The 12,958-nt window shown below is 41.6% G+C and overlaps 2 protein-coding genes across 2 annotated transcripts in view; one reads left to right on the top strand and one right to left on the bottom strand.

Moving 5' to 3' along the window:
- The window catches only part of T265_05977 (hypothetical protein), a gene marked incomplete at both ends in the record, with an annotated part of 41,529 nt that extends 28,633 nt beyond the window's left edge, over positions 1 to 12,896 (bottom strand). Inside the window, one exon of the mRNA XM_009171129.1 lies at positions 12,104 to 12,896. Coding sequence (XP_009169393.1) covers positions 12,104 to 12,154 — 51 coding nt within the window. The remainder of the gene's footprint in view (positions 1 to 12,103) is intronic.
- T265_05976 (hypothetical protein) overlaps positions 1 to 12,958 on the top strand; it is a gene marked incomplete at both ends in the record, with an annotated part of 43,230 nt that overhangs the window by 27,545 nt on the left and 2,727 nt on the right. The gene's annotated exons all lie outside the window — the stretch shown is intronic.

The following is a 12,958-nucleotide window of genomic DNA, read 5'->3' as shown; positions in this document are numbered from 1 at the left end:
ACACCCCTACCCATCAAGCATTTCCCCCAGAAGTTTGTGAACTTCCTGGCGTGTGAGAGCCTCTCCAAAAGCGGTGGTGTCCATCAGGGGTGCGCACTCCCCCATTCCTATTTAACTTCGTGATCGACGAGATAATGAGACGAAAAACCGGCTGTCCCGGTGCTTGTTCAAGCAGCAAAACTGAGACCCCTTCAGGTCTTCGACCACTGTTGGCTCAGAACAACATCCCATGTAGGTTGTGTCAGCAACCTTCGTGATCGACGAGATAATGAGACGAAAAACCGGCTGTTCCGGTGCTTGTTCAAGCAGCAAAACTGAGACCCCTTCAGGTCTTCGACCACTGTTGGCTCAGAACAACATCCCATGTAGGTTGGTGTCAGCAACGATGAATTTTTGAACTGGGTGTTTTACTGTGCACCATGTACTTCCATCGAAGAATTTACCCAAAACCAGAAGCTGTGTTGGTTAGGCCACGTACTGCATATACCAAACTATTATTCGCCGAAAAAATGCTCTTTTCCGTACCCGATTTAGAATGGCGGAAGCAGAAAGGTGGCCAATCTTCGACCTGGCAGAAGAGTAAGAAGGAGACTAGGAAAAGTATAACTGCTTACAGTGCTGCCCTGCTTGCGGGATAGGAGCCGCCTTATCTCCACCGACCTACGAAAGGTACGGCTGCCAGTGATGCAAATGTTGGTCCTGTTGTCAATTTCAATTCAGAATGCGCAAATGAGTTTCTGAAGATGTGGGTACTTAGGAATGATTGTGGATAACTTGCAACAAGTTCCTCACTTGTCCACTTTTATTCTTTTCTTCACATGAAGGCTTTCAAATAAATCATGGCTGGACTCAGCGAAGCATCAGTTTTGGACACTGCTGTTACGCAGTCGATTTAAATAGCCATTGTAATTCTCTATACAGTCGGTTTATCGCTTGCTGTGAATTACGTTTCCCTGTTCCTGAGTGCTACTTTACTTGGCTCTGTAAATATATTCAAACATTTACGAACCGGATAGTAAATCAAGCAGTGGATACGCCACAGGAAGAATTTGACTTATGCTTGATGGCAGCTTTCTCAGAATGAATGAGCAACATTCATATTCACCCAACTGCGTGAGGTTTTTAAGGCCTCACCGTAATAGCTTAAAGAAGCGACCCGGTTGGAAAGAAAGGAGAAAGACTTCAGCGCTTTAAACGCTCTTCAGAAAAAGTGAATTCTCATCAGGCATAGTTTATCTTCCCGAAAGAAGCTCAACATGATTGTTCCGTTGAACGATGTCGCTTTATAAAGCTTGGCAAGACAACCGATGTAGTTGGTGTGTCCATAATCTTTAGATAGATGAGAGGGGTACACGGCTTCAAGAAGAGCATTCTGAGATGTGAACCTGACCTGAAATAAGTGAAATTAGAATCGATGAATGTGACTTTTATAATAAACATCACTCCGTCAACAGAAGGCGAGGTTTTCAAAATTTCTTCTAACGCCCTTCTCAATTTGACATGATTTTTTGTAGTTGTTGACAAAATTCAGGCGGTTTTGATGCCCCTCAATAAACCCGGTGCAATAACTATTACTGATGCCTAAACAATTTGGTCAGTAATCCGCAGATACACCCATCTGTTTGCGCTTCAGAATGAATATCCAACTGCAAATACTGTTGCATATAACTGACACTCACGGAAGTTACACTGGCATTCCCTTGGGGTTATTTACGGTACATTAAACGAATTTTCTCAAAGGATCGATGTATATTTGCTTACATCGTTCCTCACCATCGGTGTTGGACAAGTATCAACCAAGTCTAGCGTGTATCAAACCTAACAGGTTGTCGACTGCGACGAAACGGTTTCAACCTACAGACCTTCTATACTTCGGTTGAAAAAAATGCTGCAAACAGTGTCTACGAAGGTTTTGGCTATTCTCATGTCACGAACTTAGTATAGACAACAGTGAAGGTCAAACTGGATCTCTTCGTGTGCAAGCCACTTTGGAGTGACAGCTTGCATAACATAAGTTGATCGATTCGCTGCTGTTGTTGGTAAATGTGACGAAGATGCTAAAGATGACACTGATGGTGACGGTGTTGGTGGTGACAGTGATGATGTACACAGGGTCAAAAGAGCAAAATAAGAGTCCTTTTAACGAAGGAACTACCCATGATATTAGTGAAAACGCTTCAACGAGTTTCCAGCCACACTATGAGTAGTTTTCTTCATGAACTGGGATACCTTGGTTATCATACTAACTGAGATACGAGGTAGCCTTTGTGCAACACATTTATTGAAAGAATATGGTAAACAAGAGATTCAGCCGGGATTCAGGTACGGGCGGTTCGTAAAAACCAAACTGGTATCTGATAGGAGCTAATTGTCCTGATAATTTCAGCAAATTTCGCCACCTCAGGTAGGAACTTACCAATGTTCTATGTGAACTTTCGGCCTACTCTGTTACTTGGTCAAACGAGCTTCGTCGCGGACAAGGGAATCTCCTTTTATGTAAGCCCTGACTCGATGGCATTTCCCACCACATTATTTCTTATCCCTTCGTTTAAATTTTCCAGAGTATAACAGTCGGTTTGATGTTCAGTAGCCATTTCTAATGAAATCAGATCTGTTCATGTACGCATTGGAGTGAGTTCGATTCGCATTTTGGCTGACCACAGAGATGCTTCGGTTACAATGGTGTCATAAAAGAGAATTTCGCTTAAGGTAGTCACTGATTCATAGAACTTTGTTCAGTTAGAAGGAAACATAAACCTTCCAACAGTTCCAACGCCCTGAGAAGGTGTGATTGAAATGGGAAACTAGCAAAATTTAGCAGCAGACAAATAGGAACGTGACTAGTATGCACGTATAACTAATTAACTAAACCCATCACTTGGTGTCCGAGGATCTGTAGAAACGAGATTTGATGTATATGTAAAGTGTATAGAATTTTGTGCTGATTCGCTCATGAGCAGGGATTTTCGGTAGTAGTCCTCAAATCAAGCATTATGACATTTCCCTTTGGTTATTTAGTAGGTGAAATGTTTGGGTAAAGGTTGTAATGAATGCGTCTCTTGGTTGGTGTATTCACTGGTTACTTTACCGCATTTCACATGGGTGAAGCATTTCGAAATTCCTAGCGCTCATTCTAAATGACTGGCCATAAGTAACCACTGGTTTTGGTGGTGCAAAATCTTAGATCCTCAAAGAAATACATTTGAACAAACTCTACTGAAAAGTCCGAACACATCATGGTTTCCGGATACAAATTTGTACTTTCAGACAGGTCATACATGAAGAGCTGATGTTTTCAGTTTTCAAACATGTTTTTGTTAGGCTAATATGTGTTCGGGTTTCTGAAAGTAGTGTCATATTATAAAGTGTCATACATCACATTCGAGGAAAGAAACACAACTGTCCTTGAGATCTTGAAGAAAAAACCATTCCAGATCGATCACTATTTGTGTTCTTCGGGTATGCAAAGGTGCTTTTGGATCTCCGTCGGAACGAAATCTGACTAGATCCGCCAATTAGGACGCACCAAACAGTCCTTAAGTCCCATGCACTATTTGGTTCTCCGTCGGCTTATCAAGCGCACCTCTTTCTGTATCGAGCCGTTTGATAAATGGTATCAGAAGATGCGGAAGCGGTCATTTTACGGCGGAAAATCGACCTTTATTCCATTGCTCTTGTTAAGCTATCATGAACTTTAAGCCCTCTTATCTTTCGGAAAGAACAAAACAATTTAACCAGCAAATGAGACTGTGTCAGCCTAGCAAATATGTAACAGCCTGTTTTGCATCCCATCACGAGTTACGCCCCAAAAAGCCACTGTTTTTCACAGAGGGTTTAAGGTTTCATGCGCAGTGTTCTTGGGAATATGAATCTCTCCTCCTGATGACTTATGTTTTCGGAGTCAGCAACCCCGTAGCCTGCTTTACTTTATAGTCTGTGGCTCATCTTTGCCAAACGGAGGCAGTTTCAGAAAGACAATAACAAAGACAATAACAAAGACATAATTTACCAGTGCAAGTGTGATTTTTTGCGGGAAAAATATATCAGTGACTAAAGAGCTGCATCCAACTTTGCAATTTCCCAAGTTTAAATAAAGCTTTTATGCCAGACAGGCAACACAAGGGCGTCACCTCATAACCCACGTAGGCAGCTTATTAATCCACAGTGTTTGGGGACTCGTCAAAGTAACTGAACCACAATTTGGCACGCCGCCGTCTACTCGAAAGATCTAAAATTCTATTAGTCAAAACCGCATACGGATAGCTTATAACTGATAACAGAATTTGCTCTTCATTACGAAGGTTGGGGTATCTGGGGCCGAGTGTATCATTTGACTTTTTTCTTGAGTAGCTTCTTCTGTCATTAACTGGCGCGAGTTAACTCGTGGTTTCAACTCAAATTTCCCGAAGCATACCGAAATGTACAAAACATATGCTTCATTCAGCCGATCAGACTCAAATTCCTGTGCACATTTTATGCATACTGTTCAGCTGCTCTTTATCAAATGAGGTCGACATACAGCCTAGTCTTAAGTGAATGAAGTTCATAGCAGCTTCGTGAAACATCGAGCGAGAATAACACGATAGGCCAGACTGCTGCCGATGGCCTTTCGCTTTGTTAGATGTATGAATCAATAGCTGTGAGTGCTTCAATGAGCGGGTTCTTACCAAAGAGCACAGAATGTTCAAATTTTAGCAGTTGGGAAATCAATTCCGCCGGTTTGATTGAACATATCTGAGTTCAGCTCTGATCTGTCGTTGGGCTGGGTAAACGGGTTGAAATGGATCAGTCAAAATACGAGAAGAAATCGTCAGTACAGGGTTGAGGAGTGCACTTCCCATCGTTCAGAGAGGTCCGTTTTTTCACTTTATCTATTATTTCAGCCCGACTCCCTGTCACTTCACTGGCCAAATGAACGCCTTCTATTCTAGGCACCTTTTGATTTGTTTGTTCTGTCCTCAACCTCTGTTCATCTGACGTGATCTGTCAGATCACGTGACAGTAGTTTGTCTTAGGCAAGCTGTTCTGTATTCGTTCGTGCAGTTTTGGTTTCTGATTTGTTGAACCGTGCCCTCCGGAGAATATGGATACACCACCATTTAGTCACCGTCAAAAACAATGAAGTGCAGTGAACCAAACATCTAGTGAAAAGTGTTTTTCGATGGCACCAAATGCACCGCGGAAGAGGATAAAAAGCCCGAACATGCTGGACATGCTCATAACCAGAGGTACTGATTGCTAACCAAAAATAAATTCACAAGAAACAAACATCCAAATTTCGAAATCGATCACCTGAATTGCTATAACCAAAGCTAACTTTTAACACTATTCAAGCGGATCGAAACACATCACGGAAACCAAAGCCAAAGTGCAAAAACGCCTTTATGAAACTTTCCAGAAAAACGGTTATCCAAGAACGTCTATTCGGAGGTAAATGAAACGAAAAAGCAACTCGAGCAGATCGGAAGCGCAGGGAGAATACGAAACACTTACAATCCCTCTCACTAAAAACATTTGTAAAAGACCTGCAAGGATGTTAAGACGGTGCAGTAGCATGGTGGCTCACAAACCCACGAACCAACACAGAAGCCAGAAACTATGAAGGCCAACATGATATGCACAGCTTAACAACTCGAAAAGAAGTTATCTAGCAGGATGCACAAACAACCAAGCGTTGAGAAGCACGATCATTTTTCACTAATTTTTGTACATGGAGGTTAAGAAGGACTTCGTTTCAACCAGAACCAACTCATGCACCAACCCAAGCAGGATCAAAGAAGGAACTCGACTCAGTCTATCGACTTCAAGGGACGAAGAACTACGGGCCCATTGAGCTCACAACCACACCACAGGCCTGAAAAGAAGCTGACGGAAGCTTTTTGGGAACACAAAACTGGACGGCCAAAAATAGGCAACAACCAAGGCGCAAGCCAACAAATGAACAAAACTGGTGCTGCATGAACCGACTGCAAGTCAGAGGGATTTGAAAGCAGAAAAATAAACTCAAAGAAAGAAGGCCGCTGAAAAATAGAAGGCATCTGGTTGGCCAGTCCATTGGTAGAAAGGCAAGACACAGCCGATGCGAACGCACCATTGGGAAAAGATTTGTATACGTAGACCTCTATCATGAAGTACGACCTATTCTAGGTCAATCTGGTCTCTTCTAGGGGGTGTTGATCACATATGTCTTAGAGAGAGAAATCACCGAAGCCCATGGTATAATCTTAGAAGGAAAATATGTGCAGCAGTTAGGATGAAAAAGCCGTCGGCAACCTGGGACAAAAAGATGGGTTGATGTGGGACTGTGGTGGGATCATTAGCTACACGTATGCTTATAGACCTGGAATTTCAATGTACGGACTATTTGGCGTGACTCGATTACAGGTCTTTATTAAAGTATTCAAGTTGAGCGAATGAAAAACCCCAAGGTGCGCCAAGCATGAAACTCTCACATATGCCTTGCAAATGTTTTATGCATATGCTACTCACGTAACCGTAACACTGCTGATAGGAGTGGTATGCGAATAGTATGTTTTCACGTAAACCCGCTTTGTGCCTCTTGAAAAGTGAGATCTATTACGGAATATGTAGAGTCGCTCTGCAGCATTTGCTTGGATTTGAGTAACAGTCAATGAATGTCAAGGAAAGTTCAGGAAGACGCGTTCAAGGAGAATATGGATATTTAGTTTTTAGAAACAGGATGAGAGTTTTGCTTCCCTGTCCACTAGTCTGTAACTATTCAGTTGGGATTTTCTAATAGAAAACTCCGCAGCGAAAGCCTCCTTCCTTTGACTCATATTATATGGTATCAGGTCTAATGCTCCATCTGCCTTATTTGAACACCGGTTTTTACAGGTTCTTCAAAAGAAATTGCCGGTAAAACGCAGCTGTTCTCCAGATGACAGTAAAGAAAGTAAATAAAAATGTACAGAAACAGCTGCAATATAGCACGCAATTTAAACCGATCGTAGTCCTCCTCCAATAAGGCCGGACCGTGAAAAAAGCAGGAAGGCCGCAAAAATTCGCCTGCATGTTGTGCTGTTGTTAAAAATAAACCATTAAATCTCCAGCCATGTATTCAAACAAATTTTGTAGGAATAACGTTGGGATTGATAGTAGTTTTTTTTGTTCAGAGGCCTCCAATTAGCAGTCTCCTACCCCACCTCCTCGAATCATCGGTGAATGAAACTGTGGCAGCTATAACCAATGTACGACAAGGACGCGGTTATTACAGCTGACAATGCTGATGAGATGAACAAATAAGTATGACCATACCCATACTGACTATTTTCGACTTATAATGCTCATCTAACCAGTCATTCAACATTGGTCTGAATTAGGTTAACTTGTACCCGATAAAACTTGCCTGGGTAGAGAATATATTTCGTTTTATATCTCCCTCGTGCGAGACACCACTATTGCAATTTAAGTTTACGGAACAATAAATATCATTGTATCATACGTTGTACAGTGTGTAGGTGCAATTTAATGGTCCAGAACAAGGTAAAGGCTAACAGACTAATGTTCACTCAGGTTTGTGTGGTCTTTGCAGATAGTGGGTTGATTTGGTCTAGCTAAACGTTTCTTCGAAATGTTAGGCGCACCACTCGAGACAAAGTTTCTCCAAACGAACTAGGATTCAATCCTTCATAGTTATTGTTTGACAAACAGCTGCCATCCTTGGGAGAGCTGGTTGGATTAGCTGAAATCTGGTGCGATTTTTTCGAAGGCTTTATTTGTTTCTCGGGTTTTCACTGTTTACCAGTCTTTTTTCAATTCTTTGGCCGTTCACTGCTCAGTGTTTGAGTGACAGCATAACCGTTTTACGTTGACATAGTTTTTGACATCAATGAGGGTTGCTGGTTGTGACCGAATTCAGTGTTTGTTGGAGTGCTCGATCACCACTGGTAGACAATTTTGAAAGCAGTGAACATGGCTTCTTCCATGTTTTCCAGTCCACATGCTAACCATAGCTACTAGCACTGTCTACTGCCTTCTGGAAGTAATTATGTCAACTCGACCCGATATTGTGGAGCTAAGTGGGATGACTTGCACCAACCAGCTTGTTCTATAGGGAAGCCAAATATATATGTGTGCCCGTGGTCAGAACTAAGCAGTGTACTAGAAAGTGAACAGATGTCTTGTAACAAGGCTGTTCACCAGTACCTGATTTTACGTAGTCTGGTTGAGTTCAGTGATAGTCTACCAGTGGTGATATCTAGGTGGCATTTCCCAGTTTCCCAGGTCCCAGATAAAAATGAGAATCTGAAGAAAAATGCTGACGAAGATCTTCACTGTTCTAAAATCATCCTATAGCTGGCAGGAGTGAGTGAAGTCTAGTACACAAGTTGTCCATACAGGCTAAAGCTGCCTCTTGAGGAAAGTGTGCTATTGGCCTTGGTTAAGACCAGTTACTCATTAAGATCTCTGTGACGTACCTACTTTTTAACTATCATGCGTTATAGAGCTCATGAAGCACAGTGATAGTAAAAAAGAGACGTGTCACTCACAAAGCCCGGTGCATAGTCGAGGGAAGCTCTTACTACTGCCGGCGAGAATGGCCTAGCTGTTTCAGCTAACCCGAAGAATACAGCCTAAAAGGCCTTATGTAAGTATTCTTATCAAAGATAATACTGGGGATTTTATTTTCAGTAAGAAGCACTGTTTAGGGTGCTGTGTGCATTCAACTTGCCTTCTGTAAGACGTGATATGTCATTTTATAACCATTTTAGTTGACAAAACGTTGGTATGTCCTTCCGTCTCAAAGCGCCATCGAATTTGTGAACCCAGTGGGTTGGCGTTGTTTACAGAGAGAGAAACTTTGTAATGCGCTTTGACTAGGCAAGGCATGCTTCAGGGAATCATGGATTTTCGTTGGTCGTATCCGTGCTTTAAATGAATACTCAAACCAACTGTTCAAACAATAAGCCGTTTAAATGACAAACCCATTTTGATGGGGCTGCTGGATTCCTCCAATTTTTTACGAGCAAATTTGGCCGACAGCGTCCAACAGGATCTTGATCAGAGATAAAGCGTACTGATCGTACTTTTACACTATATCAAGTGTCGAATAACAATCGCGGTTATCAAGGTTTCATAAAAAACTTGCCTGAATGCCCTTGGTTAGATTGGAGTGCTTTTGAAATTTGTAAATACTACTTGTGCCCATTATTCCCACAATTTAGTTCAGGTTGGAGTGCACAATCGTCTGCTCAGAAGCTTTTTGTCAACTAGTGGAATTCCCTTCTTTATGTCGCTGACGCTACCGTGGAGCACACACGCCAAACAACCATTAAACTAGTATCAAAACCACATTCATAGAAAGATCAGTGAACTCAGATTGTGAGGGCAAAATGTGTCGTTGTTCAACCATTATCTGCGTAAAGCAACTCAACTAGATTATTGGAGGTGATCACATGCTTCCATGCGATTTTCGCGCCTTTAAAGTGGTCTTATTCCAAGATTGACTATTATATCGTGCTTCTCTGTAACTTCAAAATGAATGGTTTTAGTTTGATGACCTGATCAGCTGTACGAAGCATCATTGTACTGTAACATGTGAATTTAACACGCGTTACTAGTGTCAAAACGGAGCTTTTCTGAAACTGAAGGATCGTCCACACACAGTAAATGTAGGAGCAGCCTTGCTTTATGGCTTTGAAACTTGACCTTTAACATTTAAAGACCTTAAGCATCTAAAGATATCTGTTCACTGGAGTCTATGAATTACAGCAAGAGTTTATTGGCCCCATTAAGTGAGAAAATGGGTGGTGTGCAAGCGGTTTCTTGATAAGGAATTCAATTGTTCAAAGCATCTTATTGAGCACACCAAGTCAATATGATTGAAAAGTGTCATCTTAGATAAGCTATTATCCACTCAAGGTGGTGCCGTATTCTACTCCAAGCAATTGTTGGCAAAGTGTTGTTAGAATACATATCGTGACAAGAAAATTTAAAAGAGCTGCATTTAAACCGGACGTCGCGGTATTTTTTCGCTCCTCGCGTGGAACCCGAACAGTTCTGTTTGCATGTGATTACAATGCAAGACACAACACTTAACCAATCATAATGACGCGTATGCTGTTTGTTGGTAGATAAACAGCCTAGCTAAGGCTCGCCCATCGTTGTGCCTTTGGTTTGTGTCTGGTATTGTTCGCGAAGGACGCTCAACTGATCCCACTGACAGCGTCTCACTTGGGTTTAACGAACATGCATGTTGATTTCAGTTTTATAATACACATAATTAACAAAAAATGGATTACTTGAATACCCTGACGGCTGTCTGTCCAACTATGCCTTTAAAGATACATTAGAAAAAAGTAAACGACACGCTCCGACGGGTGTATTTAAAATGGGTAAAGTGGAATGCACTTCGTTTTACTTCAACTCCGTACGGAGACTTTTATACCAAAGAAAAAAATTCGAACAATCTAAAAAGAGCACCATTTTATCCGCACGTTAGCTGCAAACGACAAATGAGCAGCGCATACCGATCCAAATATACTATAATTAAAACCTCACGCGTGAAAAGACCCAAACCAATCAGAAACTACAGAATAAATATCTTGCTCTTGTGGCGTCACTCACGCCATGAAGACCACCATTGTAAAGTGCGCAAGCACTGCAGCAATAGACACAAATTTGTAAACCAGTTACTCTGTTGAAACGACCCTCCTTAAATTGCATTGACCCGTATTTGATATCACAAAGACTTCTCACACATTGTACGCAAACTGTTAGAGATAAACTTCTTTTCAGTTGGGCAACTCAAATACAGCATGTATAAGTGAGTCTCACCAATACTTCGATCTGACGCCACTGCTAATGCCCCCGCTCTCGTAATGCACAATTTATAGATCACATCTCAATTCGATAAATAACTGAACATTTTGGACAACCTGAACAACGACCGTGGCCGGCCAATAACATATGCGCCGTAGTTATCTGATAAAGAAGCAACACTTGAATGTCTGTCTAACAGAGTCTTTTCTGAAATGTGCCAAGGCTTTGAAAACTCTATTCTTTTACTTTATTGGATCTTATTTCTCCAAAAAGACAGTCAATTTTTGGAATTCTCAACAACGAAAGCTTCATTCGTCCACGACTAACCATTATGAGATGTACTTTTACCCATTTCTCAACAGTATTTTTTAGGCGGTTTTCCTTTCTATTGGTTGGAGCTTTACATTACAGACTTAATCAACAAAATCTTGATGTGACAATACTATCACCTGTGTACGCTCTAAAACCGCAACTCAGCGGCTGATCGGCCAACATAACACCCGCTGTGGCTCAGACAAATCCTTATACCCATAAAATTCAATCTTCCTTTACACGCACGCAAGCACTCAAGTGTGTGCATTTTGGAAAGCTTAGAATTCATCAGCTAACGCTTCTGTGTACTCTACTCATACCCGATAGAGACAGTCCTCTTGAGTGCGGTGATTACACAACGTAGCTACTTAAATTTGTATGCAATGCGTCACTCTTCAGAGCCCAGTATGATTACAGGAAATGAAAAACTTCGGCTTCCGCCTAAGTCAACTGCCATCGGGCTTCTCTAAGTTATGTCGAGAACTTTATCATAAAGCGAGTTCGTCATATAAGAGTAAATACCATAAATCATTGATTTACCGTTAACATAGACAAGGTTGACAGCATTACTACATATGTCCGTCAAAAAAGAAGCGGTTGTGTTCACCAGACCGAGCCTCAAAGAAATGCCGAGAGGAAACAGATAGCCCAACATGACAGGAATATATTTGGATTTCAAATCACCATTTTCACCTGGTAAAGTAAGACAAACCTTGTGAGAAAACAATTCCGATATCTAAAAGTGAAACAATCTCCAACTGCTACATCAGCATATCAAAAATACTACCGAGTAGACTAGTCAGTACCATAACTCTCAGCGCTGGATGATCTATGAAGCAATGGTGAATATTCAGTCAACATTCTAAAGCAACAATAAGTCCCATTTCCCGGTTATCAGATCATACCGGATTCTAGTGGGACATACTGTTGTGTGCATTGCGGAATATTAAACCTTGAGGTATTTCTACATATACATATTTCTAAATATATACACAACACATTAACGCACCTGTTTTGACCTTGTTGGGTAAACCAAGGGAGAAGTGTTCGTGAATGCCATTCCCTAGATAGGAAGCATTAGCCACATACGAATAACTCACAAGCAGGCCAGCATTTGAAGCCATCAAGCTATACCACCCAGCAATGCCAAAATGGTTGGAGCCTTCAAAAGGATAAGTAAATTCATGTTTAATAGGATGAATACTCACCGTATGCGGTGACCCAAGCAATACCAGTTTTTTTGGCTTTTTCAATTGCAAGTTTCATACAAAAATTTCCAACGACGGGACCCAGGAGATTTCGGCCATTCACTAAGGCAGTTGACACTGTTTCTTTCTCGATAACTGGCTCTCCTGCTTTCTCACAAACGCTCTTTTCCACATCCAAAACGTACATTTCTTGTTGTTAACGTAGATTTGCTGTGTAATTACCTTACCAAGTCTATTTATACCATGACTGTAATGCCCACGATGATCTCCAGCCACAAGAACATCTGCCAGTTCCCGACTGTGGTCCTTATTCACCCCGACTTTTTCCAAGCATCGCATACAAAACTGTATAACTTCTTCCACTTTAATGACATGCGTATATTCTGCAGGCGTCACACAACTCATCCTTAAACAGCAATACTTCGTCGGTATTAGCCTGTAAAACCTAAGTGAGCGAAATATCATACTTATATACAAAAACTCACCAATCCACAAACGAAACCCAACGACCTGAAATTGCCTTCAAACCAATGACATTCAGTTCACGGTTTCACGGATTCACGGATTGATACACAGGATCGAGGCTTTTGCCCAAGTTTCCCGGGTCGGTTTTGTTCTTGTCGGTCAGTGGCTGTCGTTCACCTGAAAGGCACAAG

Source organism: Opisthorchis viverrini, assembly GCF_000715545.1.
Source record: "Opisthorchis viverrini unplaced genomic scaffold opera_v5_119, whole genome shotgun sequence".
NCBI lineage: Eukaryota > Metazoa > Platyhelminthes > Trematoda > Opisthorchiida > Opisthorchiidae > Opisthorchis > Opisthorchis viverrini.
This window is presented reverse-complemented; position numbering and strand designations above follow the sequence as displayed.